The 24,043-nt window shown below is 47.2% G+C and overlaps 1 protein-coding gene across 1 annotated transcript in view; it reads right to left on the bottom strand.

The window, feature by feature from the left end:
* abca3b (ATP-binding cassette, sub-family A (ABC1), member 3b) overlaps positions 1–24,043 on the bottom strand; it is an 89,151-nt gene continuing 65,108 nt past the window's right edge. The window contains exons 14-30 of the mRNA XM_065010960.1: positions 22,017–22,227; positions 20,846–20,996; positions 20,313–20,411; positions 15,663–15,861; positions 15,130–15,436; positions 14,632–14,905; positions 12,863–13,067; positions 12,374–12,593; positions 11,696–11,854; positions 11,059–11,231; positions 10,605–10,739; positions 9,401–9,595; positions 8,776–8,963; positions 4,876–5,046; positions 4,498–4,694; positions 3,032–3,105; positions 1–2,306 (exon numbers count right to left, since the gene is read on the bottom strand). Coding sequence (XP_064867032.1) covers positions 2,184–2,306; positions 3,032–3,105; positions 4,498–4,694; positions 4,876–5,046; positions 8,776–8,963; positions 9,401–9,595; positions 10,605–10,739; positions 11,059–11,231; positions 11,696–11,854; positions 12,374–12,593; positions 12,863–13,067; positions 14,632–14,905; positions 15,130–15,436; positions 15,663–15,861; positions 20,313–20,411; positions 20,846–20,996; positions 22,017–22,227 — 3,081 coding nt within the window. The 3' untranslated portion in view covers positions 1–2,183. The remainder of the gene's footprint in view (positions 2,307–3,031; positions 3,106–4,497; positions 4,695–4,875; positions 5,047–8,775; positions 8,964–9,400; positions 9,596–10,604; positions 10,740–11,058; positions 11,232–11,695; positions 11,855–12,373; positions 12,594–12,862; positions 13,068–14,631; positions 14,906–15,129; positions 15,437–15,662; positions 15,862–20,312; positions 20,412–20,845; positions 20,997–22,016; positions 22,228–24,043) is intronic.

The raw sequence follows: 24,043 nt of genomic DNA, 5'->3' as shown, positions 1-24,043 counted from the left end.
TTGTTGCAGAGGTTTACTTCAAAAGTGCTTTTAAAAAATAAAATAAAAAGTCAACTTGCTAGATTGAGTGAGCTATGAGGGGGGTGGGGGGGCAGAGTTGATCCTTCATGGTCCTTATGGGAGGCTGTTTTACAGTCAGTTGCATTGATAAGTTAACCATTTTCAGAAACATTCTTTTAAAAAGGACAGTTTACTTTTTTTAACTGAAAACATCAACAAAAAAGTCAGCTACCCCTTTAAGACGTTTACACTATGCTCCCATGACTACTGTTGATAGTTTAGATACATAACCACATCAACCAGGGTAGCATTGGGAGAACATAGGAGAGTGAACATGTCTAGACACAATTGGACTAAATATTGGACTTGGCCTAAACATTTTCCACAAAGCAAAAAAAATATATAGTATAAATGGAATGCTGGAACAAGACGCAGGAATTCTCTGTCTGGACAGAAATACTTTCATTCTTGTGGAAGCTATTGTCTTTAAACCTCACATTCTCATTCAACCTCTTCATTCAAATACATTAAGAAAGGATTTGCAAATGAGAAAACAAAACAGCCAATGGATGGGAAAAAGTGACTGATTTGTTGACTGGACGGTGTGTTACTCTATAGTAAAGTACTCTAAACTCTATATTAAGAGGACGTAACAGTGCATTGGTCCATAGCTGTAATGCATCTACACATTGATAAGCAAAAACATCATTTTGTTTCAGCCTTCAGGAATAACATTGTAGTACTGTAGTAGTATAATTGACAGCAGTAAAGGGACAGCACACAAACAAATAAAGTTAACATGAAATGCTTAAGCTGCAGTTAAATTAGTGGGTAAACTGACCAAAAAACACCTCATTTAGAGGGATAGTTCAGTGATTTCACAAGGTCATTGACTTATCACTTAAAGTCAAATAACATATCTGTACCTCAGCAGGTTGACACAGTGATTCTGTAACTATGACACTGCATCAAACTTACTGTAGCCCGTAGAAAGGGAAGTTGTGCTTCAGTCAGTGGACACAATGCTAAGGATAGAAACAACACAGTCCAAGACCTTTTTTCTTTCTGAATCTTGCAATTAGGAATTTCAATGATGGTCTGAGGGCATCTCAATACCTAGCACACTTTGTGTGCCATGCAATGCAGTGCAGAGAGGTTGTTGTTCTTTCAGACATGCAATTGTTAGCCACTGTTTCTGCAAACCAATCTAATGATTTCCTACAGGAAGTGGCTTCAGTACCATGAATCTATTACATCATTTACATCCGACCAAAAATGATGAGCAAGCGTTAGAGCATAGCATTTACCCTGGCATGGCATTAGCATGGCATTTACCCTGGCATGGCATTAGTATGGCATTTACCCTGGCATGGCATTAGCATGGCATTTACCCTAATAAAGAAAAAAGTGTTGATTTGTTTTACAATTCCATCACTTGAAGTGCTTCATTGTATATTTCAATCATATCAGTGACGAACAATAACCAACAATTGTTTAGGATCACAGTAAGAATCATATGAGGAGACAAAAATCATTCATAAAGAAAGCTGCATACAAGTTCACAACCCTGCCTGTCACACATTCACAACCCTGCCTGTCACACATTCACAACCCTGCCTGTCACACATTTACAACCCTGCCTGTCACACATTCACAAGGCTGAGTTGTATTATACAGAGTAGACCATCATATCCAGTTGTATACATGGTCTTTAAACGTCAAAGACAAAAAGGGGTAACATCTAAGATTTCTTACTTGGTCGTATAGCAGACCCCCCCAGAACTCCCTAACTCTAACCTTGCCTCTGTAATGACCTAAATGTCCAACACACAAACTGATTGAACAGAAGAGAAAGGAGTGGTTGATGGTTAAGACCCAGGCTTGGATCAACAGGTCCAGTCTGGTTGGCGGTCCAAGCCCAGCGGGGTTAGAGGGAGCTGGGGTAACACGGCCACGTTGAAGACCGGGTGTCCAGGGATTCAAACTCTGCTCCATCACTGCACAGTGTCTGTCTGTGTGTATGTAGATCAAGACCTGATCATAGCTCAGTGGCGCGTCACATAGTCGAGCCCATGTACACAGGTCAGCCACACAGAGTGGAGAGATACACACGACGGATGGACAGACAGAAAGAGAGAGAAACAGAGAGATGGAGCTCCCCCTCTTCTTCCTCCTCGCTGTATCTATTTCCTGCTGCAGTGCTGAAACTGGGCGAAGCTGAGGAACACCTGTTCCAAGGAGATCTGGCTCACAGCGTAGTCGTCGATGTTGTACTTCTCTTTGGCTGCCTCCAGGGTGCCAAACACCTTGGGGAGGATGGGGGGATGAAGAGAGGGGATAGAAAGAGGGAAATCAGAGGGTGAGTCAGTGCTTAGCCTGAAATCAAAAGCTGAATCTGACAACGTCAATAGTGTGGAGTAGTCAGATACAAATCAAAGGCAAATACGTCATTACACTCTTTCTCCACTAGATGGTGCTATTACAGTCTAAAAGACAGGCTGCCTGACAGGTTAGGTCTCCATTACACGGTGCTATTACACTCTAAAAGACAGATTAGGTCTCCACTAGATGGTGCTCTTACAGTCTAAAAGACAGGTTGGCTGACAGGTTAGGTCTCCATTAGACGGTGCTCGTACAGTCTAAAAGACAGGTTGGCTGACAGGTTAGGTCTCCACTAGATAGTGCTCTTACAGTCTAAAAGACAGGCTGGCTGACAGGTTAGGTCTCCACTAGATAGTGCTCTTACAGTCTAGAAGACAGGTTGGCTGACAGGTTAGGTCTCCACTAGATAGTGCTCTTACAGTCTAAAAGACAGGTTAGGTGTCCACTAGATGGTGCTCTTACAGTCTAAAAGACAGGTTGGCTGACAGGTTAGGTCTCCACTAGATAGTGCTCTTACAGTCTAAAAGACAGGTTAGGTCTCCACTAGATGGTGCTCTTACAGTCTAAAAGACAGGTTGGCTGACAGGTTAAGGCCAAGGAGAAGGGTTAGGGAGTGAATCGGGACCGGCTGAGAAAGAGTGATTGTTACCTGTGCCCAGGTAAGAGTCTTGTCAGTTAAGTGGTAGTGCACCATTCCCTGGTGTTCATCTGTTAGTAGACTTCCTGTGGAGAGAAGGAAGTGATGCCATGTTAGACCAACCCCCTAAACCAGGTATTCCCAAACTGGGGTAGGTGTAGCCTCGTTTCACTGCCAAAAATAAAATTAAACCATCTAGTGCTTATCGAAACAAAAACACAATGTCAAATACAGGCAGCCTAGTCAAATAATTAACATCCAATCACATTAACCGTTACTCTCTCGCGGGAAACCTTCCCTCTTACGCAGATATTTAGAAACGAAACATGACGAAATGTGAAAAATAAGCCACGGGGGTATTGAGCTAGAATAGACGACTTTTGCGTAGTAATACATGTATAAAAGCAACCGATACCATTAATAAGAAGGGTCTAGAAGCGTCTTATATGGTGAGCTACCGAGTGGCTCGGACAGGCAAGCCCCAGACTGAGTGAGTTGAGTTCGCAGATACTTTCCTGAAACGGATGACACAACCTGGATTCGTTATCCCGTTATGCCATGCCTCCAGTCCACTTACAGATATCTGAACAAGAGAGCCTCATCGAAATTCAAACAAGCGGTTCTGTGAAAATGTCATTTAATCAGAAGCCACTGCCAGATTTCTGGATTGGGCTGCACTCAGAGTTTCTTGCCTTGGCAAATTGTGCTGTTAAGACACTGATGCCCTTTGCAACCATGTACCTATATGAGAGTGGATTCTTGGCCCTCACTAGCATGAAAACTAAATACAGGCACAGACTGTGTGTGGAAAATGATTTAAGGCTGACTCTCTCTAATTTACAACCCAACATTGCAGAGTTATGTGCATCCTTCAAGCACACCCTTCTCATTAACCTGTGGTGAGTTATTCACCATTTTTGATGAACAAAAAAGTTTTATATGTAAGATGGTTAAATAAAGAGCACAATTATTATTATTATTATTTGTGCCCTGGTCCTACAACAGCTCTTTGTCACTTCCCACGAGCCGGGTTGAGACAAAACCCCACACTCATTGTTATGTTTAGTAAATGTATCGTATGGTGTGTGTGTGGCAGGCTTATTACAATGATGGAAGAAACAACATTTGAGAGTGTGCTGACCCTGGTGCTAAACAGCTGGAGGTTGACTGTTTGAAGGGGTATGGGACTATAAAAGTTGAGGAACCACTGCCCTAAACCATTGACAGTCATACATCTTGGATTATCTTTGAACCAGCCTCAGGGGGTGGGGTGCGTGCACGTGTGTCTGTGTGCATATGTACGCGTGAGTGTTTGTGCATGTCTACGTGTGTGTGTGTGTGTGTGTGTGTGTGTGTGTGTGTGTGTGTGTGTGTGTGTCTGTGTGTGTACACTACGTGCGCCTGTATAAGTTTGTTTGTGTGTGTGCACCCGTGTATGTTCATGAGTCTGACTCAGAGTGTGTGTCTCTCTCTCTGACCTGGGAAGGTGCTCTCGATGAAGTCCTTGAAGAGTTGCAGGTCGCTATCCTCCACCTCCTTGTGCACTCGTACTTTAGCCAGTAGTGTGTAGCCACTGCCAAACTTACTCTTCAGGTGCTGGGGACTGCCCAGACACTTAAACTGACCGTTAACCATCACAGCCAGCCGGGTACACAGGGCCTCGCATTCCTCCATACTACAGCAGAGAGAGAGAAGGGGAAGAAGAGAGGAGAGGGAGAAAGATAAACCCACGACAACATCTATTTTATTCTCTGAGTCACTCTGTTCCTTCCTGTGACACAGTAATGACTGTACTGGAAGGTGGATGATGATGATGGCGATAAAGAGGATGGTTTGTGTGTGTGTGCTATGCTCACCTGTGAGAGGTGATGATGATGGCCTTTCCAGACTCCCGGGTGCGCGTCACAGCGTCCCACAGCAGTCGCCTAGCAACCGGGTCCATGCCAGTGGACGGCTCGTCCAGGAAGATTACCGGGGGTCCACCAATCAGAGCCACAGCCGCACTCAGCTTCCTCTTATTGCCCCCACTGGAGGGAGAGAGAGTGAAATAGGGGGGGTACGAAGGGATTTGAGGGAGAAGGGATGTGGGGGCAAGAGGGAGGAAGGAAGGAAGGAGGAAAGGCAGTGTGTTTGTACTCGGTAATATCTTGACATTCATGAGCTATGTCTCTAAGAGAGAAGGAGTAGTATGCACTATAGGACAAGATACAGTGGGGCAAAAAAGTATTTAGTCAGCCACCAATTGTGCAAGTTCTCCCACTTAAAAAGATGAGGCCTGTAATTTTCATCATAGGTACACTTCAACTATGACAGACAAAATTAGAAAAAAAAAAAATCCAGAAAATCACATTGTAGGATTTTTAATGAATTTATTTGCAAATTATGGTGGAAAATAAGTATTTGGTCAATAACAAAAGTTTCTCAATACTTTGTTATATACCCTTTGTTGGCAATGACAGAGGTCAAATGTTTTCTGTAAGTCTTCACAAGGTTTTCACAAACTGTTGCTGGTATTTTGGCCCATTCCTCCATGCAGTTCTCCTCTAGAGCAGTGATGTTTTGGGGCTGTTGCTGGGCAACACGGACTTTCAACTCCCTCCAAAGATTTTCTATGGGGTTGAGATCTGAAGACTGGCTAGGCCACTCCAGGACCTTGAAATGCTTCTTACAAAGCCACTCCTTCATTGCCCGGGTGGTGTGTTTGGGATCATTGTCATGCTGAAAGACCCAGCCACGTTTCATCTTCAATGCCCTTGCTGATGGAAGGAGGTTTTCACTCAAAATCTCACGATACATGGCCCCATTCATTCTTTCCTTTACACGGATGAGTCGTCCTGGACCCTTTGCAGACAAACAGCCCCAAAGCATGATGTTTCCACCCCCATGCTTCACAGTAGGTATGGTTGGATGCAACTCTGCATTCTTTGTCCTCCAAACACGACGAGTTGAGTTTTTACCAAAAAGTTATATTTTGGTTTCATCTGACCATATGACATTCTCCCAATCTTCTTCTGGATCATCCAAATGCTCTCTAGCAAACTTCAGACGGGCCTGGACATGTACTGGCTTAAGCAGGGGGACACGTCTGGCACTGCAGGATTTGAGTCCCTGGCGGCGTAGTGTGTTACTGATGGTAGGCTTTGTTACTTTGGTCCCAGCTCTCTGCACGTCATTCACTAGGTCCCCCCGTGTGGTTCTGGGATTTTTGCTCACCGTTCTTGTGATCATTTTGACCCCACGGGGTGAGATCTTGCGTGGAGCCCCAGATCAAGGGAGATTATCAGTGGTCTTGTATGTCTTCCATTTCCTAATAATTGCTCGCAAAGTTGATTTTTTCAAACCAAGCTGCTTACCAATTGCAGATTCAGTCTTCCCAGCCTGGTGCAGGTCTACAATTTTGTTTCTGGTGTCCTTTGACAGCTCTTTGGTCTTGGCCATAGTGGAGTTTGGAGTGTGACTGTTTGAGGTTGTGGACAGGTGTCATTTATACTGATAACAAGTTCAAACAGGTGCCATTAATACAGGTATGAGTGAGGACAGAGGAGCCTTTTAAAAGAAGAAGTTACAGGTCTGTGAGAGCCAGAAATCTTGCTTGTTTGTAGGTGACCAAATACTTATTTTCCACCATAATTTGCAAATAAATTCATTAAAAATCCTACAATGTGATTTTCTGGATTTTTTTTCTAATTTTGTCTGTCATAGTTGAAGTGTACCTATGATGAAAATTACAGGCCTCTCATCTTTTTAAGTGGGAGAACTTGCACCGTATGTCTCTAGAGAGAGAAGGAGTAGTGTACACTATAGGACAAAATAGGTCTCTAGATAGAAGGAGCACAACAAAAATAGCAAGAAAAGAGCTCTGTGACCTGCAAGTGCCCTACAAACACACCAGATTAACGATTTTGTATGTGAACAATAGACAGCCTCCTGTAGTATGATACTGTGAAGAAATTTCAGCCACAAAAGTACAAAGGGAAAGAACACAATGATTCATCCAGTTCCACACACACCACACACACTGTCTCCCACCCCCAAACCAACACACCCACACACTGTCCCCCACTCACAAACCAACACACCCACTGTCCCCCACCCCCAAACCAACACACACACACACTGTCCCCAACTCCCAAACCAACACACGCACACACTGTCCCCCACCCCAACACACACACACACACCACTGTCCACCACACTACACACACTGTCCCCCACCCCCAAACCAAAACACCCACCCACTGTCCCCCAAACCAAAACACCCACCCACTGTCCCCCACCCCAACACACCCACCCACTGTCCCCCACCCCAACACACCCACCCACTGTCCCTCACCCCAACACCCACCCACTGTCCCCCACCCCCAAACCAACACACACACACACTGTCCCCCACCCCAACACACCCACCCACTGTCCCCCACCCCAACACACACACACACTGTCCCCCACCCCCAAACCAACACACCTACACACTGTCCCCCACCCCCAAACCAACACACCCACCCACTGTCCCCCACCCCCAAACCAACACAAACACAATGTCCCCCACCCCCAAACCAACACACCTACACACTGTCCCCCACCCCCAAACCAACACACCTACACACTGTCCCCACCCCCAAACCAACACACCCACCCACTGTCCCCCACCCCCAAACCAACACACCTACACACTGTCCCCCACCCCAACACACACACACTGTCCCCCACCCCCCCCAAACCAACACACCTACACACTGTCCCCCACCCCCAAACCAACACACCCACCCCCCACTGTCCCCCACCCCAACAAACCAACACACTCCCCCACCCCCAAACCAACACACCTACACACACTGTCCCCCACCCCCAAACCAACACACCCACCCACTGTCCCCCACCCCAACAAACCAACACACCCACCCACTCTCCCCCACCCCAACACACCTACACACTGTCCCCCACCCCCAAACCAACACACCCACCCACTGTCCCCCACCCCCAAACCAACACACCTACACACTGTCCCCCACCCCCAAACCAACACACAACACACACAAACACACTGTCCCCCACCCCCCCAACACACCTACACACACACTGTCCCCCCCCCAAACCCCAACACACAACACACCCCCCACCCCCAAACCAACACACCCACCCACTGTCCCCCCACCCCACCCCCCAAACCAACACACCTACACACTGTCCCCCACCCCAACACACACACACTGTCCCCCACCCCCAAACCAACTACACACACCTGTCCCCCACCCCCAAACCAACACACACACTGTCCCCCAAAACCAACACACCTACACACTGTCCCCACCCCAACACCTACACACTGTCCCCCACCCCAACACACCTACACACTGTCCCCCACCCCAACACACCTACACACTGTCCCCCCCACCCCAACACACCTACACACTGTCCCCCACCCCAACACACCTACACACTGTCCCCCACCCCAACACACCTACACACTGTCCCCCACCCCAACACACCTACACACTGTCCCCCACCCCAACACACCTACACACTGTCCCCCACCCCAAACCACACACACACTGTCCCCCACCCCAACACACACACACACTGTCCCCCACCCCAACACACACACACTGTCCCCCACCCCAAACCAACACACCTACACACTGTCCCCCACCCCCAAACCAACACCTACACACTGTCCCCCACCCCAACACACCTACACACTGTCCCCCACCCCCAAACCAACACAAACACACAGCCCCTCCCCCCTCACTGCTTACCTGTAGCTGCGGCACAGTTTGTCAGCATGGGGCTCCAGTAGTAAGGACCGTAGCACGTTCTCCACGCAGCCTGACACGTATTTCTCTGGTATCCCCCGGAGCCTAGCATACATGCTCAGCGTTTCTCTTCCTGTCATGTGATCCAGGACAGCGTCGAATTGCGGGCAATAGCCAATCCGCTGCTGTACCTACGACACACGGGAGAGAGGGTGGTGTCATGCAAGGTGATTTTGTTTCACAGTATATTAGAACTGGTTGGTGTTCAGGAGGCACAAAGCGTAAGAAAACAGTCCCTAATTAAGAAGGTCCTATCTGTACGCATTCAATAAGAAATGCTAGTTTTTGTTTTCTGTTGCAAAATGCGTTGCTACGGTGTGCCCTAATTAACTTTTAAGTAAGGGCAGCAGGTAGCTTAGAGGTTTGAGTATACCCGAGCCGACAAGGTGAAAAATCTGCCGATGTGCCCTCGAGCAAGGTAGTTAACCTTAATTTGCTCCAGGGATGCCGTACTACTATGGATGACCCTGTCAAACAACACATTTCATTGCACCTATCCTGTGTATGTGACATAAAAAAAAAAGGTTTATTTGAAAAACAATGAAATGTTTTCCTCTCTCTCTCCAACCTTCTTGACATCCCTCAGAATGCTGTAGCCGTCAATGTAGGCATCGCCAGAGGTGACAGTCTCGTCCCCGGTGAGCATCTTGAAGGTGGTGGTCTTCCCTGCTCCATTGAAACCCAGCAGGCCAAAACACTCTCCTTTCCCCACTGCTAGAGAGAGTCTGTCTACCGCCAGTACTGTTTCTCCACTGCTGTATACCTGGAGGGAGGGAGGGAGGGAGATCACTGCTGTAGAACTGGAGGGAGGGAGGGAGGGAGATCACTGCTGTAGAACTGGAGGGAGGGAGGGAGATCACTGCTGTAGAACTGGAGGGAGGGAGGGAGATCACTGCTGTAGAACTGGAGGGAGGGAGGGAGGGAGGGAGAACTGAGGGAGGGAGGGAGGGAGGGGACTGGAGGGAGGGAGGGAGGGACTGCTGTAGAACTGGAGGGAGGGAGGGAGGGAGGGAGGTCACTGCTGTAGAACTGGAGGGAGGGAGGGAGGGAGATCACTGCTGTAGAACTGGAGGGAGGGAGGGAGGGAGGGATCACTGCTGTAGAACTGGAGGGAGGGAGGGAGGGAGATCACTGCTGTAGAACTGGGGAGGGAGGAGAGGAGGGAGGGAGATCACTGCTGTAGAACTGGAGGGAGGGAGGGAGGGAGATCACTGCTGTAGAACTGGAGGGAGGGAGGGAGGGGGAGATCACTGCTGTAGAACTGGAGGGAGGGAGGGAGGGAGGGAGGGAGGGAGGGAGGGAGGGAGGGAGGGAGGGAGGGAGGGAGGGAGGGAGATCACTGCTGTAGAACTAGAGGGAGGGAGGGAGGGAGATCACTGCTGTAGAACTGGAGGGAGGGAGGGAGATCACTGCTGTAGAACTGGAGGGAGGGAGGGAGGGAGGGAGGGATCACTGCTGTAGAACTGGAGGGAGGGAGGGAGGGAGGGAGGGAGGGAGATCACTGCTGTAGAACTAGAGGGAGGGAGATCACTGCTGTAGAACTGGAGGGAGGGAGGGAGATCACTGCTGTAGAACTGGAGGGAGGGAGGGAGATCACTGCTGTAGAACTGGAGGGAGGGAGGGAGATCACTGCTGTGTGCCTAGAGGGAGGGAGGGAGGGAGATCACTGCTGTGTGCCTAGAGGGAGGGAGGGAGGCAGGCAGGCAGGCAGGCCCTCACCACTACTGGATGCCTCTGGGAGGGAGACCAGACTAACAGACAGATTGCTGTACCTTGCTGAGGTCCTGCAGAATGAGTGGGCTCCCCACCATAGATTCTACTATGGGCTGACACTCCAGAACCCTCTTCCTCTCCTCCGCTACGTCCCTGTCCTCCGGCAGTAGGGCCGCATCCCCCATCAGAGGCAACTAGGAGACATACTGACTGTCATTATCGATGAGGTCTTTTTATACTATTGGCATAATACAGCTGTAAGAAATTACAGCAGGGCACAGTAATGTTGAATTTTGACATGTACCCAACCACACCAACATTTGACCAGTTTTTCAGAAATCTGAAATTCTTAAAAGAGTATAATTTGCTCTTGACTACAGCCCTATATAAACAAATGGGGCATTAGTTTAATCTCACTCAGGGCATCAGGTGGGCACATTTTCTGAAAACTCCGCTCACCCGGGGCATGAGGCAGCACCCTATAGTCAACTCTCTGGCCCCTCCCCTTCTAACCTGTTTATGTCTGCTGGCGAGGTGGGTGAGGAAGCGGCGGAGGGTTTTGACACACTGCATCTCGATGATGAAAAGGAGGGTGATGAAGACTACACCCTGCAGGGACAGGGCCACCAGGAAACGCCCCACCCCCGGCTCTGACATGGAGAAGTAGTTCTCCTGGTACGTGATGTCTGGAAGAGGGAGGAGCAACAAGACCAGTCAGTGCTACGAAAGGTTAACTAGAAAATAGCATGACAGGCTCTTCATCATCCTCTTTACCATCGTCATAGTCAGAATCATTCTCATCAACATTATTGTGATCACAATATTACTACCGTTACATATCATGTAACACAGTGGTATTGAAACTTTTTCAGCAGAGACCCCTTTATTGTTCCCCAGCATTTCAGGATACCCATTTTATTTATTTTTTATTCTGGCGACCCCACCCTAAACATCATCATTTTATTTTTCAAATTATCTTTCTCAATAACATTTGTATATTGTCCCATAAAATAATCCTCTACATTTTTGGTCCCCACCCCCCTCCCAAAGAAGCTACGAATACAATAGGTATTCCTACTGAACTATGGACACTGTGATACAGCTACGGCTGCTGTCTCCCTGCTGTAGGAGAACACCGTACACTACTCACTGAAGGCACGGCAGAAGGCCATGGTCACGGGGTTGGGGGTGCAGAAGGTGATGAACTGGTAGTTCTGGTAGAACTGGCTGAAGGACATGCCCAGGCAGTAGTTAGGGAAGAGCAGGAACACCTTGTCCAGGTTACGAGACAGGTCCTGTAGATATAGCTCTGGGAGGGGGAGAGGATGAGAAACAGGAGGAGGAGAGAAGGGGAAACAGGAGGAGGAGAGAAGGGGAAACAGGAGGAGGAGAGGATGGGAAGGAGAGGAGAGGAAACAGGAGAAGGAGAGGAGGGAAAGGAGGAGAGGAAATGAGATGAGAGAATCAAGGGAAATTCATCAAATGTATTTCCACAGCATATTTTGCCAGCCTAATCCCCAGTTCTGAAGCAAATAAGTGCACCAGTGTGCAGTAGGGGGTCGTTCTTTTTCATAGCAGAGAAACAGCCTCTAAATCGCCAAATCTTAATGATTCCCCATGTAGTTAGAAGTGTAGTCTGAGCTGCCAACAGGTCCAGTGTTCCAGTACACCTAAGGGCTTTTCACACCTCAGAACCAAACTGGGCCAAGTTGTACTGGCTACGCATCCCCACAGTTGCTGGACCATCCTGAAAATATCAGAGACTGCACAGTTTGGTTTGGGTCGGCACGATGGTGTGAAATGCTAGTATCCTGGCCCTGGCTCTCACCTGGGATGGTCATGATGGTGACGGTGAGGAAGGTGGCGGTGCCGCTGATGATGTTGAAGATGGTGAGGCGGGTGTAGGCGGTGGCAGCGGTGGAGAACAGGAAGCTGAGCAGGTACATGAGGGGGATGACGGCCCAGCCATATAGCAGCAGGAGTAATAACACGTCAACCAGGTGGTTGTCTGCTACGAAGGCCTTGACCCCAAACGCCCGGAACACCACCTGTTGGGAGGGAGTGAAACACTGTTTGGATAGCAGCTAGTTTTCAGTTTTACCCTCCCCACTCACACCATTAACAGACAGTCCTAGAAAAATTATTGCTTCAGAAATTGCTCTTGCTAAGAAACTTATTTAGTTTATTTTTGACCATTTTCATTGAAAACAATCACAGTAAGGTACTTAATTGTTACCCAGAAATGATTTGATATTAAAATATTAAAATAAAAAACAGCTGCATTGGGCCTTTAAGTAAATCCAGATGGTATACTGACCAGCATGAGCATGCAGGGCAAGAAGAAGTTGACCAGGTCCCAGAGCAGTGCAGAGAACCAGAAGTTGGAGAGGTAGACGCCGCTGACCTGCTGTACGTGCTTGGACTTGAGTGAACGCTCTGTGACCAGGAGCAGGGCAAAGGTACTGGACAGGGATGCCATGCCATACATCAGGTTGATGGCGATGGCAAAGCCCGTCTGACCTCTGTGTCGAGGAGGAAAGTAGTGAGAGGGAGGGGGGGTTACTATTTATTATTTAAACAGTCCCTTTACACTTTCCATGCAAAAAAGCCATTTTAATTGAATTGAGATAGAGAGACGGAAGAGCGAGACGGAAGAGAGAGAGTGAGCGAGACGGAAGAGAGAGAGTGAGCGAGACGGAAGAGAGAGAGTGAGCGAGACGGAAGAGAGAGAGTGAGCGAGACGGAAGAGAGAGAGTGAGCGAGACGGAAGAGAGAGACGGAAGAGAGAGAGTGAGCGAGACGGAAGAGAGAGAGTGAGCGAGACGGAAGAGAGAGACGGAAGAGAGAGAGTGAGCGAGACGGAAGAGAGAGACGGAAGTGAGACGAGAGAGAGCGAGCGAGACGGAAGAGAGAGACGGAAGAGAGAGACGGAAGAGAGAGACGGAAGAGAGAGAGCGAGACGGAAGAGAGAGACGGAAGAGAGAGACGGAAGAGAGAGACGGAAGAGAGAGACGGAAGAGAGAGACGGAAGAGAGAGACGGAAGAGAGAGACGGAAGAGAGAGACGGAAGAGAGAGACGGAAGAGAGAGAGCGAGACGGAATAGAGAGACGGAAGAGGAATAGAGAGAGAGAGACGGAAGAGAGAGAGCGAGACGGAATAGAGAGACGGAAGAGAGGAGGGTAAATAAATTTTAAAAAGAGTCAGGAGGAAAATAAAGAAGGGCATGGAGCTGGGAGGAGTCACAGAAAGAAAGAAAGAAAGAAAAGTAAGGGAGGCAGATTATGTATTGAGTGGTGAGGTCGGCAGGCAGAGGGGAAAAGAAGGGAGAGAAAGAGATGGAGTATTATGAAACAATAAATATCCTGATAGCCAGGAGAACATCTTCACCAGACCTCTATCCTCTCATCCTTCTTTCACTCTATCCTTCCTCCCATCAATATACCTGCCCTGACCGAACTACTCCCTCTCCATCCTCTCACCTCTAAAAAACACCTCCTGATGAATGGTGTTGGTCAATATCTCCCCCTCAGACTAACTTGTTATCAGCCTCTGTTGCTTCCCCATCGATCCAGCCAGCCATCCAGCAGGGCCGGGAGGTCATTGACTGGATGTGCATCCATCCCAAATGGCACCCTATTCCCTACATAGTGTACTACTTTTGACCAGAGCCCTATGGGCCCTAGTGAAAAGTAGTGCACTCTGTAAGGAATAGGTTGCCATTTGGGAAGTACCCTGGTTTAATTGGGGTTTCGTGGCTGTAACAGATGTGTTGACCGCAGGTGTTTAAAGGATAGGCCAGAATAAGGACCCAAAACAAGGTGGTTGATGGAAAAGTCAACTTCTATCTAACAACAATAAGGAAGTTATGAACTGAGTCAAAGTGGGTCAACTAAACATTCACTCCTCTTCTCAAATGTGTTCAAGATAACACCTGTGTTCCTTCCATACCCTCTTCTCCTTTCTCTCCTCTTTTTTCATCTATTCTCCCTTCCTTTCCTATCCCCTCTCCTCTTTTCATAACACCCTCTCCACTTCCATACCACCATCCCTCCTTCCCCTCCATCCCTGCCATACTCCCCACTCACTCTGTCAGCTGACTCTGGGCGCTCTCGGAGACGTTGCGGGGCATGGGCATGTTTCCAGTCATAATCGATGCGTTGGGCCCGGCCAGCATTTTGAACAGGGTGTTGTCCACCATCATCAGGGCTGTAGCGGCCGTGTGGTAGCCCTGGTTATTGAAGTAGGCCGTGACCTCGGCAAACTTCCCCGTGCCGCCTCTGAATGATGCACCCACCACGCAGCGCTCGTTGAATGCCCCGCCCTCCTCCTCGGTCTTGGTGAGCACGTACTCCGTGAAGTCTGAGGAGAAGAAGCAGGGGATAGGGTGGATCAGTAAAGACAAGCTTTTTCCATGTCTGCATCTCTATGGTCTAAAGCAGCTTCCACCATGCGTGTTTGAGATTGACTACATTGCAGACAACTGCACAGAATCACTGATCTACAAATCACCTTTCATCTCAAATAACTAGTTAATATGTGGTACTGTGATCCTGTGATCTCTTCCAACATGCTGTCACGCTTACCCCTAATATTGACGTCCTGGGCTTGCTGGGCGGCCAATTGTGAAGAATACACCTGTGCCAGGGCGATTGCCAGCGGTCCCTTGCCGGGCTCCAGGGCCACGGGCACAGTGGTGGGGCCGTAGCGGCCCAGTGCCAGCCTCAGCTGCGGTGAGTCGTGGCGCCCGGGGAAGGTCTTTGCCACCACCAGGGCCAGCACGGTGAACACCAGGGGCACCAGGAACTGGGCCACAATCACCTTCCAGTTCCTCCAGCTATAGAGCGCCCGCTTCAGGAACATGGCATAGAACTGCTGCATGTACAGTCTGGCCTGTAGAGGAGGGTGGGAAGACAGACAGGAGAGAGAGAGAGAAGAGATTATTTCCATATCACCCCTGATTTAATACAGTATGTTCCTATATTTTGTAAGCTCCTAAACCTTCCTACTAATAAACCATATTAATGACAGAAAGAGAAGATGTGTACAGGCAACCTTCTATATTGACATTTAGCTCACTTCCTGTCTGAACCCACACATAAAAACTCTCCTCTCTCACCCCGGTGTTGAGCTTGATGTTGGAGCAGTCCTCGGAGATGAGCGTGCCGCTGTCAGTGAAGTCGGTGACGTCCGTCATGCCGCTATAGCTGCTGGTGTCATCCATGGTCCAGTCATGGGAGCGTCTCTCGTGTTGGTACTGCAGCGGGGGAAGCTGGATGGCCTGGATGTCCAGGCTAGAATCCACCAGCTTCCCCACTCTGGAAATACACAAGAATGTACAGCTTAGTACAGTAGCAGTGTATCTAACCCAAACCCTGGATGTCCAGGCTAGAGACCAACAACTTCACCACTCTGAGGACTCACATAAGGAAATACAAACATTTTAAAAGTACACTTCTCTAGTCTGACAGTACACAGGGACCAATACAACTTAGTGCACTTCTCTATTCTGACAGTAGACAGGGACCAATACAACTTAGTGCACTTCTCTAGTCTGACAGTAGACAGGGACCAATACAACTTAGTGGACTTCTCTAGTCTGACAGTAGACAGGGACCAATACAACTTAGTGGACTTCTCTAGTCTGACAGTACACAGGGACCAATACAACTTAGTGGACTTCTCTACAGGGACCCAATACAACTTAGTGGACTTCTCTAGTCTGACAGTACACAGGGATGAATACAACTTAGTGGACTTCTCTAGTCTGACAGTACACAGGGACCAATACAACTTAGTGGACTTCTCTAGTTTGACAGTAGACAGGGACCAATACAACTTAGTGGACTTCTCTATTCTGACAGTACACAGGGATGAATACAACTTAGTGGACTTCTCTAGTCTGACAGTAGACAGGGACCAATACAACTTAGTGGACTTCTCTAGTCTGACAGTACACCGGGATGAATACAACTTAGTGGACTTCTCTAGTCTGACAGTACACAGGGACCAATACAACTTAGTGGACTTCTCTAGTCTGACAGTAGACAGGGACCAATACAACTTAGTGGACTTCTCTAGTCTGACAGTACACAGGGACCAATACAACTTAGTGGACTTCTCTAGTCTGACAGTAGACAGGGACCAATACAACTTAGTGGACTTCTCTAGTCTGACAGTACACAGGGATGAACTTACTTATAACAATTTAACTGAGCTTCCCTACTGAACGGAGCTTTATCAGGACAACATAAGGAAATATACAATTTACAGTAGTTAGATACCTGGTATTAGATTATGACAATTCAATTCATCTGTAAATTCAATTAACTATGCTGAGTTTTTCCAGACCATGTGTCCTGACCAGGAAACTTTAGTTCGAGATCCATTGATCCTAATCATGTCAGGTGGTCCGGAGGAACGTCGGAACCTTTCTTTGTACTGTATGACATCTTGACCATTTTAGACTGTACAAATGTATTTATAGACATGAAACATATTCATTCAACACTCTGTGCACTCTGTGTGAATCAGACGGATGTTGATGCTGAAATCTCTTCACAGAACTCAGGAACACACCCCGGGGTCTATTGTACACCAAACAAAGGAGCTCATCGGAGAGTACTTAATAAGTGGGAGTGTGTTTGTGTTACTGGTGATGGTGAACATTTTATGTCATTCCAGCCCTGCTAACTCTCTCGTCTTCTCACTCTGAGGGGATTGACAGGAGCTTGGACAACCACAATAGCCAGAACGCCATTTCTGTCCGTTACAAATGAATTATCATTTCAGCCAGCCAATCTCCACTCCCACAACGCCTGACACAGACAGCACTCCCCTCAAAGAGCTTCATCGAACAGTTCTATAAGTGATAAACGATACCCCTATCCAGGGTGTGAAAATGGACTCGGGCCTCTGCTGTAGCTGTATGAAATGGATAATGACCAAGAGACTGCATATGTAGTAAGATGAAAAGAAGCGGAAATGACTTGGCCAAGGTAGGAACAGTCTGAACAGGTGTTAAATTAGGTGGCTTTCAGTATATTTGAACTGAAACTGAAATGACAGGACTAATGTAGATGGTCCACCCCTTCAGAGAGCTGGGTGGGAATAAAGCTGAATGAAATTGGTAATGGAAAGAGGCTGTATGTAATAGCCAGGGTATGTACAGACTGAACACGTGTTAAGATGGCGGCTTTTAGTGGAGTTGAAAATGAACCCTAATGATAAGACTAATGGAGATGGTGTTACACCTTTAGATACAGGACATGTATGTATCAGTGTGTACAGACTGAACACGTGTTAAGATGGCGGCTTTTAGTGGAGTTGAAAATTAAGGACTAATGAGGCTTTTGTATACGGGGAATGATGGAGACACTCACTGACAGACCCACATTGTGATGTAAAATAATGACGCCTGAAATGAGATATTTTGGAGGTAATTGCTATATCCTGTTCAGAGCCTTCACAGCTGTGTTCTACTGAAAAAACACATGCCCACAAGAACACGTGCAAGCAAACAAACTATCCTACCAGACAGTAACACAAAGACATGCATGTATGCTCCCCCCAAACACACACTCACACACACACACACACACACATTAAAATATGCTTAAAAAACACACACACAAAGAGGCTTTAAACACAGGCAGAAATAATTGCTCAGATGTAAGCTGAAAGCAGCTGGCTGGTTGGTGATGCAGAGTAATTGAGCGGAAGATGAGAACTGGAATAAGTGTGTGTGTGTGTGTGTGTGTGTGTCAGTGGAGGCTCTTCAGAGGAGGATGGGGAGGACCGTCCTCCTCAGAAAAATAGAAATGTATAAAAAGTTATCTTTTTTAGATAAAACTATACAGGGTAGCACCATGGCATAGCCGGAGGACAGCTAGCTTCCGTCCTCCTCTGGGTACATTGACTTCAATATGAATCCTAGGAGGCTCATGGTTCTCACCCACTTCTATAGACTTACATAGTAATTATGACAACTTCCGGGGGATGTCCTCCAATCTATCAGAGCTCTGGCAGCAAGAACTGACATGTTGTCCACAAAATCAAAGGAACAGAGAATTAATTTAGTACTGAAAGCATAAGCTACAGCTAGCTAGCACTGCAGTGCACCAAATGTGGTGAGTAGTTGACTCAAAGAAAGATAGACAATAGGTGAACAGTTAACAAATTAATTTCTTCCAAAATGAAAGAGAAGCAAGAGAAAGATTGTCTTTTTTAAAAACTTTCAGTTTCACTTACTTAGCTAGCAAATGCAGCTAGCTAGTTTAGCCTACTCAAACCCCCTGCTCAAACAGAGGGATGCCATGTTAGCTAGCTAGCTATGACTATCCAACACAACATTGGAACGCTTCCAAGTCAAGGTAAGCTTTTGATTTTACTAATGTATTGCCACCGGGGCCTGCCGGTGTAACTGCTAAACTGTTTACTGACTGCACACTAACGTTACTGCATGATTGTAGCAGGTTTAGTAACCTGTTATTTCTATTAGCTATGTTGACTAGGATGTTACTTTAGCTAATATGGTGACAACGATGTAGGCTTTAGTGGTTATGATATGGTTTGGCTTGGAAAGGTTTCTTCGCCTGGTCACATACATCTAATGTGTTGTGCATTGAAGAAGTCCACAAGTGAAGGGAAAAAGGTGAGAGGAGGAGAGAGCATAGATGTGAGAAGGAATAGAACATGGCTGCTATGAAACAAATGTTCATGAGTGATCAGGGGTGAATTCATTCCACGGATTCTGTTGAAAATAATTTCTTAAAACGGAAGCACACGGAACGAAACAGGGATAAACATTCCTGAATTTGTCCAATAGAAACTCTCATTTGTCACTGTTAGACTAATGATTACACCCTAGATCAGCTAGACGCAGGCAAGACTGTGCAAGGCGGTATTGCATGTGTCACTGTCTGTCACTTGAAATGTTTCTCTCGACCTGTGTGCACCGACGTTGTAAACTTTCATTCACAGGCTAGGTTGTAGAAACCTCATGATGGGTATAGGGAACATGTGAGTATCATGTAGTAGCCTAAGCCTATCCATGTTACACTGAGCTGGTTGAATGGAATATGAAAGACAGTTATCCAATATGCTGTAATAGAATTAAGGCCATGCGCATGACACAAATCATACTCCATCTTAAACGGCATCGACCGCCGCAGGTGTGTGTGTGTGTATACACTTAAAAGCCTGCAGGTACATACATACTCATGACAAGTGTTAATATTTATTACAACTGCAGGCTTTAAGGTACTCTCCCTGGGAGCTGTGGTGAGAGGTCCAGACCTAGCTGGTACTCTCCCTGGGAGCTGTGGTGAGAGGTCCAGACCTAGCTGGTACTCTCCCTGGGAGCTGTGGTGAGAGGTCCAGACCTAGCTGGTACTCTCCCTGGGAGCTGTGGTGAGAGGTCCAGACCTAGCTGGTACTCTCCCTGGGAGCTGTGGTGAGAGGTCCAGACCTAGCTGGTACTCTCCCTGGGAGCTGTGGTGAGAGGTCCAGACCTAGCTGGTACTCTCCCTGGGAGCTGTGGTGAGAGGTCCAGACCTAGCTGGTACTCTCCTGGGAGCTGTGGTGAGAGGTCCAGACCTAGCTGGTACTCTCCTGGGAGCTGGAGAGGTCCAGACCTAGCTGGTACTCTCCCTGGGAGCTGTGGTGAGAGGTCCAGACCTAGCTGGTACTCTCCCTGGGAGCTGTGGTGAGAGGTCCAGACCTAGCTGGTACTCTCCCTGGGAGCTGTGGTGAGTGTGTGATCCCATACCTGAGGAAGACCTCCTCCATGGTGGTGACAGAGGCTCCATAGCTGGCGATGCCCAGCTCCTCTCTGTTCATCTCCAGCTCTGCAAACAGCAGCTCAAACCTGGAGAGGGAAGAACGTTGATCCATCAGAGATCAGTCAGACCCGGATCTAAAACAGTCTTCTGTCATGGGGATCTACGGTGACATCACAGGCCGTTAAACAACCTCAACAGTCAGTCAATACTCCCTCCAGATAAAACCAACAACTAGGGCAGGGACCAAAATACCACCCTATTCCCATTTTACTGCACTAAATAGGGAATAGGGTGCCATTTGGAACATAAGCTATATATCTACTTGAAACATCACCCTTACCTCTAGAAGTAGAGGTGTCTGTAATCATACTGTAGCAAGCAACAACACCCTCAGATAGGACCCAACTTGGGCTCATCAAAATAGACTGACAAAAATAGTATGTGTGTGTCACACTAAACACTGAGCTGTGGCCATCGGCACTGATGGCCCGTGTGAGATTGGGTATTGATTTTGTCTTACCGGTTGGTGCTCTCTTTGGGCAGAATGTATGAGAGCTCAGCCCCAGCACTGCTCTCCAGCGTGGCGTTGGGAACGTACATGTGGACCAGCCGTGTGATCTCAGACACGTTGCACAGCGCATCCTTCACGATCACCATGTGGTAGCCAGCACCTGAGACGCAGGAGAAGGAAGGTAAAGTTACATCTCTGAGTCTCCTATCACCTCATGACATTCTACAACTACTAGTTATTCACACTATGTTCTGTCTTGTATTCTTCACTCCCACTTCACCCCTTCTATCCAACCCTTTTCATTTCACCACTACATTCCACCTCTTCTCTTCTCTCTGTTTCCACAACCTCTCCATCACATCTGTTCATTTTATCATCACTCCTCTCTTCCCTCTCCCACAGCCTTTACCCTCTCTACCCATTCTTCTTTATCTCCCTCCCTCCTCTCCCCCCACAGCCTTTACCCTCTCTACCCATTCTTCTTTATCTCCCTCCCTCCTCTCTTCCCTCTCCCACAGCCTTTACCCTCTCTACCCATTCTTCTCTTTCTCCCTCCCTCCTCTCTTCCCTCTCCCACAGCATTTACCCTCTCTACCCATTCTTCTTTATCTCCCTCCCTCCTCTCCCTCTCCCACAGCCTTTACCCTCTCTACCCATTCTTCTTTATCTCCCTCCCTCCTCTCCCACAGCCTTTACCCTCTCTACCCATTCTTCTTTATCTCCCTCCCTCCTCTCCCACAGCCTTTACCCTCTCTACCCATTCTTCTTTATCTCCCTCCCTCCTCTCCCATTTACCCTCCCCATTCCTCCTCCCTCCTCTCCCTCTCCCACACCCTTACCCTCTCTACCCATTCTTCTTTATCTCCCTCCCTCCTCTCTCCCACACCCTTTACCCTCTCTACCTATTCTTCTCTTTCTCCCTCCCTCCTCTCTTCCAAACCCTTTACCCTCTCTACCCATTCTTCTTTTTCTCCCTCCCTCCTCTCTTCCCTCTCCCACACCCTTACCCTCTCTACCCATTCTTCTTTTTCTCCCTCCCTCCTCTCTTCCCTCTCCCACACCCTTACCCTCTCTACCCATTCTTCTTTTTCTCCCTCCCTCCCTCCCTCCCTCCTCTCTTCCCTCTCCCACACCCTTACCCTCTCTACCCATTCCTCTTTTTCTCCCTCCCTCCTCTCACCGTATTTGTTCTTGAGAAACAGCGGAGAGCCACAGCACTGCAGCTCTCCCCCAGCCATGATGACTATACGGTCCCCCAGCAGGTCGGCCTCGTCCATGAAGTGCGTAGTCAGCAGGATGGTGCGCCCGCGCTTCTCGCCCTGGAGCAGGTCCCAGGTGGCCCGCCTCGCCGACGGGTCCATGCCCGACGTGGGCTCATCCAACATCACCACCTGGAGGGGAGGAGTGGTGAGATGGAGGGATGGAAGGACAAAGATAGAGACAGGGAGGGGGGTGGAGGAAGGGGAAGATTGAGGGATGGAACAGGGACAAAGAAAGAGCCAGAGGGGTAAGATGTGTTGAAATAGCCTTGTGTGTTGCACATACAGTGCATCAAGTATTCGTACCACATTTTGTTATGTTACAGCCCAAATTCAAAATGGATTTCATTGATTGTTTTTCTCACCCATCTACACACAATACCCCATAATGACAAAGTGAAAACATGTTTTTTGGAATTTTTGAAAATGAAATAAATAAAAGTCTAATTTACCTAAGTATTCACACCCTCGAGTCAATACTTTGTAGAAGCACTTTTGGCATGGATTACAGCTGTGAGTAGGCTGGGTCAGTCTCTATGGATTGTGCAATATTTGCCCATTTATTATTTTCTAAATTCTTCAAAGGCTGTCAAATTGGTTGTTAATCATTGCTAGACACCCATGTTCAGGTCTTGCCATAGATTGTCAAGTAGATTTAAGTCAAAACTGTAACTCAGTAACATTTACTGACTTCTTGGTAAGAAACTCCAGTGTATATTTGGCCTTGTGTTTTAGGTTATTGTCCTGCTGAAAGGTGAAGTCATCTCCCAGTGTCTGGTGGAAAGCAGACAGAAACAGGTTTTCCTCTAGGATTTAGCCTGTGCTTAGCTCCATTCTGTTTCTTTTTTATCCTGAAAAACTCCTCAGTCCATAACAATTTCAAGCACACCCATAACACAATGCAGCCACCCCGATGTTTGAAAATATGAAGAGTGGTACTCAGTGATGTGTTGTACTGGATTTGCCCCAAACATAACACTTTATATTCAGGACAAAAAGTGAATTTCTTTGCAATTTTTTTTTCAGTATTAGTTTAGTGCCTTGTTGCAAACATGATGCATGTTTTGCAATAGTTGTATTCTGTACAGGTTTCCTTCTTTTCACTCTGTCAATTAGGTTAATATTGTGGACTAACTACATTATTGTTGATCCATCCTCAGTTTTCTCATAGTAATTAAACTCTAACTGTTTTAAAGTCACCATTGGCCTCATGGTGAAACCCCTAAACGATTTCCTTCCTCTCCAGCAACTGAGTTAGGAAGGACGCCTGTATCTTTGTAGTTACTGGATGTATTGATACACCATCAGAAGTCTAATTAATAACTTCACCATGCTTAAAGGGATATTCAATGTCTAATTTATTTTTTATCTACCAATAGGTACCCTTCTTTGCGAGGCATTGGAAAACCTCCCTGGTCTTTGTGGTTGAATCTGTGTTTGAAATTCATTTCTAGACTGAGGGGCCTTACTTACATATTGCATGTGTGGGGTACAGAGATGAGGTAGTCATTCAAAAATCATGTTAAACACTATTATTGCACACAGAGTGAGTCCATGCAATTTATTACGTGACATGTTAAGCAAATGTTAACTCCTAAACTTATTTAGGCTTGTCATAACAAACGGGTTGAATACTTCTGGACTCAAGACATTTCAGCGTTATATTTTTCGTACATAAAAAAACAACATAATTCCACTTTGACATAATGAGGTATTGAGTTCAGGCCAGTGACAACAATCTCAACGTAATCCATTTTAAATGCAGGCTGTAACACAACAAAATGTGAAAAAGGAATATGTATTTATTCATGCAATTATGTTATGCCTGTACTTTGACAATGCCACGCTAACTAACCCTCTGGGGTTAATAAAGTCATTTTGAATTGAGTGACAATACCTTCAGGTCAAAAGCAGTGCACTGAATAGCGAAATGAGTGGCATTTGGGAC

Source organism: Oncorhynchus nerka, linkage group LG26 (genome assembly GCF_034236695.1).
Source record: "Oncorhynchus nerka isolate Pitt River linkage group LG26, Oner_Uvic_2.0, whole genome shotgun sequence".
Lineage (NCBI taxonomy): Eukaryota > Metazoa > Chordata > Actinopteri > Salmoniformes > Salmonidae > Oncorhynchus > Oncorhynchus nerka.
This window is presented reverse-complemented; position numbering and strand designations above follow the sequence as displayed.